Source organism: Neolamprologus brichardi, chromosome 3 (genome assembly GCF_056152115.1).
Source record: "Neolamprologus brichardi isolate AB-2024 chromosome 3, ASM5615211v1, whole genome shotgun sequence".
In the NCBI taxonomy this organism is placed as follows: Eukaryota; Metazoa; Chordata; class Actinopteri; order Cichliformes; family Cichlidae; genus Neolamprologus; species Neolamprologus brichardi.
The window spans coordinates 5,407,283-5,413,446 of record NC_142106.1 but is presented as its reverse complement, the minus strand read 5'-3'; the positions used below and the strand labels follow the sequence as shown (position 1 = coordinate 5,413,446).

Here is a 6,164-nt window from a genome sequence, read left to right as displayed (position 1 = left end):
GCCACATGTTGGCAAAGTTATGTGACATTAGTGATGTTTGTACTTTCAGCGTCAGCTTGGTTTTAAAGCCTTTAATATACGCCGTTCAATAGTCGACCTTAATCCTGTCACGATCAGGGGAAACGCGCGAATTAAACACAGTAATTCGGCGTGCCCGTGTGGCGTGCTGGCTAGACCCAAACGGGGAGAAGGCTAGTGATGGGTTGGGACAGGCACGCAGTTACTCTAGTAATGATCGGTGCATGAAGCACGGCTTCGGAACGGACGTTACAAACAGAGAGTGAACGGAGCCGGGATGAGAAGATGAGTCAAGAGAGAAAACACTCACAGTTGCTGAAGCAGGCGGAGACTGACTGACGCAAGGATTCGGAGCTCCTGACATGATCTTATGGGTGGCTGTAGCTCAGATGGCAGAGCAGGTCAGCCACTAATCAGAAGGTCAGTGGTTTGATCCCAGGCTGCCTCCTGGCTGCATGCCAAATATCCTTGGGCAAGATACTAACCCCATGTTTGCCTACTGGTGGTGGTCAGAGGGCCCGGTGGCGCCTGTGTCCGGTAGCCTCGCCTCTGTCAGTGCGCTCCAGGGCAGCTGTGGCTACAATGTAGCTGCCATCACCAGTGTGTGAATGAATGGGTGAATGACTGAATGTAGTGTAAAGCGCTTTGGGGTCCTTAAGGACTAGAAAAGCGCTATACAAATGCAGGCCATTTACATGAAGAGAATGATGTCTGAGCGGAGAACAGGTGGGTGGTGTCTATCTTTTAACCCCGACCCCGTGATCAGCTGGTCACTACCTGACAATCCTACAGAGATGTGATGATTTTATGGATAATTAAAGTCAGTCATTGTCAATGGAAAATTGTATTTAGTAGTCAGTATAATCTTTTATTGATATAAGTTTGCATATGGTAGAATACCGCATGTAATCACTTGTGTTTAGAAGTATATAGTTGGTGGCATATCAGTCTTATTAGGTAATGTTCAAATAATGTTATCATTCCAGTGTTTTCAGTGTGGGAGAAAGTACTCAGGGCCTTCAAGTTACACACTATGAAAGGCAGCAACAAGTTTAATGTTCAGAAACCTAAAGTATGTATCAGCAGCAGAATGGAGCTAAAAATAAATGTTTGTTTCAGTTCTATGAAGCTTTGAGTATTTTGGATTAGTAGCACTGCTGTGTTTGTTGCATCATATTGCTGTAATTGTTTATATGCTTTATATATTCTGAGGTAAGTTGATCTATAGTGTTACATCATATTCTATAAGGATGTTATGTGTTTGTGTACTTTCTGCCCAGTTTGACCCATTTAGCAGAAGTCAGCCTGTTTAAGGCTCTGATATCTATTCTCTATGACTTAAAGCAGTTATGACATGGTCTGATTTTCTCACCCAATAAAGGAATATTTCATATATCAGTCTACTCTTCATTCTATCAGACACAGTTATCACAGCTCGTACATTTGCTTTTTACCCATATATATAAGCATTGAGCCAAATTTAGTAATGCCAACTTACTGGAGGAACAACATTTGTCTCTTATATATAATATATCTATATATACACTGTCAAAGATACTTGAGTGTCTTTGAGTGAAGATTTAAGGTGATAGGACATATAAATAGCTGCAACTTGAATCTTTACTGAAGCTCAGTATTTGACACAGAGTTCACTCACATGAATTTCACTCACATGTGCTGTACCAGTGTACCTGCACATGTGATGTGACAATAGAAGTGATTTGATTTGAGAGTTCAAACTCACTGCTGTAATAACTAATAATGATTAATATAATAACTATAATATTGTCCATCTCATATTTACACTGACTTTAGTCTCATGAACAACATTAGCTAATTGTTATTTACTAGCTAATCTTACATGATTGTTCAGTACAGATATGAAGCCCAACAATCATGTTTTACAGTCCTGTGGTCTCAGCCTAAGATACTTATCAAATCACACAAAGCTCGTGTAGAAACAAACAAACAAATGAACAAAATATGTTCTCCTTCATTTCTGTCAACCATACGTTTCCAGCTATTATGGTTGCTAGGCAACCTGGGCAGCGCGACGGAGGCTAGACCGTCCCATTTCACAAGCCTCACACTCTGGCCTTAGCGGTCTTTGAGTACGCGGCCCTTGAGGACCGTTGAGGCTGCGTACTTTAAGGCTGCAGACCCTCAATTGGGATACAGCCCAGATCTATCAAAGTGAAGGCCGTCTCTCTGATGACGTCACAGAGCAGAGTGGTTCTGTCCAATAAAGGATCTCAGATCAGCTGCTGCCATCTTGTGGCCACAGTTGGTTACTGTCTCTGAAAGTTGTCTCATGTTTCCTGTTTTCCTGTTAACAAAGGCTGGAGCTCATCATGCTGAGAGGGCAGCAGCATTTTTTGGCTCTTCACACATGTTCATTATATTCTGATGATCCTGGATGGAGACAAACTACAGATAAGTGTGTTCAGCCCAACTAGTTGATCTCATTACAGCAGTTTGATGTTTCCCTTTGAATCCCCCTGAAGATCCTGACAGTGAAGCACGTACATAATACTCCAGCCTTTCAACTCTGAGCTTATTTAGTTCTATCAATACACTGAAATCTCATTTGTGTCATGAAGAAAGTCTTTAATCAAGCAGAATTCAAAGATCAGAAACATTTCATATATGGAGTTAAACATGAATCATTGTTTCAACAATATATTTATTGTTGTCATAAACAGACAAGAAGACAACAACAAACTGCTCCTCCCATTCAACACATGTCAGTCCATATCCCAGCAAACTAAATCATCTCCATTTACACATCAAATAGAAACATGAATCACTTGTAATGATTAGAAACTTGATAGAATTTCAAATCTAGTTTGGGGAGTCATTCAGTGAGAAACAGTGAAATGATTTTCCATGTGAAAAGGTGGACAGCAGAAACAGAAAGAAACAGTGAGAACTAAAAGAGAAACAAAGAGCTTTGGAACAACGAGGCAGCAGGAGGACAGCTGCAGTTTAACAGCTTCAACTCACTGACAGGAAACAACATTAGAAATATCATCATCCTCAACTCATCTGCTGCACTGACACTGACACCTTCAACGGACACACCTTCACTTCATCAACAGTTTCAATATATGGAAACATCCTGTGAGTGAAAGTGTGTGTGAAGGTGTGTATGTGTGTGTTAGTATCAGGATCAGAGAACGACAGCTTTCCTCTGTTCCAGTCCAGATTCACTCTGATCCTCTGGAGCTTCTTCTGGACTGAGAGAACAGTGAGAAGACCTGGTGGTGAACATGCTGAGTATTTACCTTCATCAAACCCTATTACCCATAATCCAGACCATATGCTTCCCTTCCTCTGCACAGACTCTGCTAAGACACCCAGTACCCACACTGTACTGTCTCCAACCTCGACATCCCAGCTGTGAGTCCCTGAGTTAAAGCCTTCAGAGCCCAGGACAGAGATGTATAATTCAAACCTCTCTGGATTATCAGGAAGCTGCTGTTCATCTTCTCCTCTCACACTGGTCAGATCTTCGGACAGGATGAGTTCTGGATGAGCAGTGTTTGGGTCCAGAATGAGAGGAGTGTAGGAGACCATGTCCTTCATCTTGTTCCAGATGTTGAAGGTCAGGTTGCCCAGGTGTTTGGCCTGGTCTATCAGAGCTCCTGAGGGCAGCTGTGGATCATCCAGCAGGGGGCAGCGCTGGACTCTTTCCACTGCAGCCTTGTAGTTGTGCAGGAATGAGACGTCTTCAGCTCTCAGCTCCTCCTCTGTGGCTCTGACTGTGTCTGAAAGAGCTGCTATCTCTCTGCTCAGAGCCTCCATCTTCTCCTTCATCATCCCACTCTTCTGCTCCTCTTCCTCCCTCAGTGCAGCCAGCCTGGCCTCCTCTTCCTCTGCTAGAAACTGGTGAAGCTTCTTAAACTGCTCCTTAATCTGCCTCTCTGTGTGTCGGGCCTGGACCTTAATGTGTTCTGCTGTTTGATCAAACTTCACTTGAACTTCTTCACAAACCTTTAACTTCTTCTTTAAGGGCTCCAGAGTTTCCTGAAGTTCCTTCTTGTGTTGTTGTGCAGCTTCATCGATGGGTCTGAATCTGTGATTGGTGTGTTTTTCTGAGGCACAGCAGACGAGACACGCTGGCTGCTCATCGTCCAGACAGAAGAGTTTGAGTTTCTCAGAGTGCAGACTGCAGAGAGCCTCTGAAGCTCTCTGATCTCTCTCCTGTAAGAACGACTCACACAGGTTCTTTAAAGCTCGGTTTAAAGGTGGATCATAAACTGATATTTTCTTACAAACTGGACACTCGTGTGTTGGTCTCTCTCTCCACCATCTCTTCAGACAGTCTTTACAGAAGCTGTGGCTACATGACAGAAGAACAGGATCTCTGAAGACCTGCTGACAGACCGGACAGCAGAGATCCTCCTCTGATCTGGAAGCCATTGAGTCTGTGAGTGAAGCTGAAAACAGCAGACAGGAAGTACAGTCAGTCCTGGCTCCCCTCCCTCCTCTACCACCTTCACTGAAACTTCCTTTGAGTCGTGTTTTTGCTCAAACTCACATTCAGTGTGTGGAGCGTCAGCAGCTTGAAGCAGCAGTGTTGGAGTTTTCCACTTTTCTCTCCTGTAGCTGGACTCACTCAGAGGAAGCTGCTAGTTTGGTCTGAGCTCAGTCTGATCGTCTGTGCGTCTCTCTTTACTGAGGACGAAGAACATTTTGTTTCCTGGTTTTTTCACATTTGAGTGACGTGAGGGGAGGAGAAAAATGTTGCTGTTTGACTTTTAACTAAGGTGTGTTTCAATCCTGCCTGCAGCTCAAAAGCTGTAAAACAGGTTTTGTGTCTTTTTACCGTCACTCGGTGGTGCAGCTGTTTGTCAGCTTCTATTTTAGACTTTGTTCTGGTTCTTGTTCAGGTTCCCAGCAGTGGGAGTGTAATGCAGTCACACACACACAGGTGGTGTTAAGGTGGATTCACTTAGTTACAGACGGTGGTGTTATTTCTTGTAACTAAGGGTGTGTTTCACTCCAAAGTTCAAACATTAACCTGCCAGAAGTTGTAAAAGTTACTAATAAAGAGCTTTTATCTCATTTCACATGCAGGTCAGAGCATGAAAGCTGTGATGCAGCAGTTTGAGAGAAATTGCTGCTGATATAAAATATTTTTTGTGGTTTTACAAAATATATAAAAGAGCAGAAAGAAAAGAAATAAGTGTAAAGAGTGCAGCAAAATGCATGTTTTAGTGTGAGTTGGTTCATCTGATCTGGTTGTGTAAAAGTCACTGCATGACACTGAGTGTTACTTTTGTGTTACTGACACTCATCTCTGACTCAGAGAAACGATTTCTCCCCTGTGATGTTCACACAGTGGTGAGTTACATGTGTGTGGATTTTTTACTGTTTTATAGAATAAAAGTTTCTCTTACTTTCTTTTTTCTCTTATTCACTAAAAAATCTGTCAAAGAAATAATGAATTCTCCACACGTGTTTGAAGGTTGGATGCAAATATCATGTGATCTAAAAGTCAAATATGTGCTGATGGAGCAAAACAAGGCCAGATGTTCAGCAGCTGTATTGCTGCATGACATCAGCCCACAGCAGCAGAGACCGTGGAGCCAACATGTGAGAAACAAAGCAACACGCTGAACATCTGAACCACAGCAGGAAGTGAGACTCTTTGTAGACCTGTGGACAGGAAACACACAGCAGGTCCTGATCAGTAACAGGGTCCAAACACAAACATTTGTTCATCAGCATCTGTATATATGAGCACACAGAGAGCTCAGCTGGACACACACTTCAGTCCTCCATCAAACACAACACACCTACACACTGTTTCCACCAGCTGCAGCACAGTCCAGTCTTTACAGTCAGAGAGATCTTTTAATTTGAAAGGCAGGAAGTTTAAGAGGAACAGAAAAAGAACCAAAGGATGGTCTGTGGTGTTAAGGTTAGGGTGATCAGCATCAGCTGGAAATATGAAACACTGGTAAAGTAGGTAAGGTGGGTAGGTGTATGTGTGAAAACATTTAAAGCTGCTGAACAGAATCTTTGAAACAAGCTTAAAACATTTTTAGAATATAAACAGAGCATCTGCTTCTCTTTACAGCTCCTCACTCCACCAGGGCTGTTTGGCTCTTTCTGATAGTGTGCAAATGTGGTGCACGTAC

At 42.9% G+C, this 6,164-nt stretch overlaps 1 protein-coding gene across 1 annotated transcript; it reads right to left on the bottom strand.

Moving 5' to 3' along the window:
• Window positions 1–2,622: 2,622 nt before the first annotated feature.
• Window positions 2,623–4,486, bottom strand: LOC148103245 (nuclear factor 7, ovary-like). Its single transcript, XM_087839086.1, has one exon. The coding sequence runs from the start codon at window positions 4,438–4,440 to the stop codon at window positions 3,055–3,057; it is 1,386 nt and encodes a 461-aa protein (XP_087695212.1). The 5' UTR covers window positions 4,441–4,486; the 3' UTR covers window positions 2,623–3,054.
• Between the last annotated feature and the right edge of the window lie 1,678 nt (window positions 4,487–6,164).

What these genes read in the sequence shown, in the direction of transcription:
- LOC148103245 (XM_087839086.1), bottom strand. Translation starts at nt 4,440, where the DNA reads ATGGCTTCCAGATCAGAGGAGGATCTCTGCTGTCCGGTCTGTCAGCAG.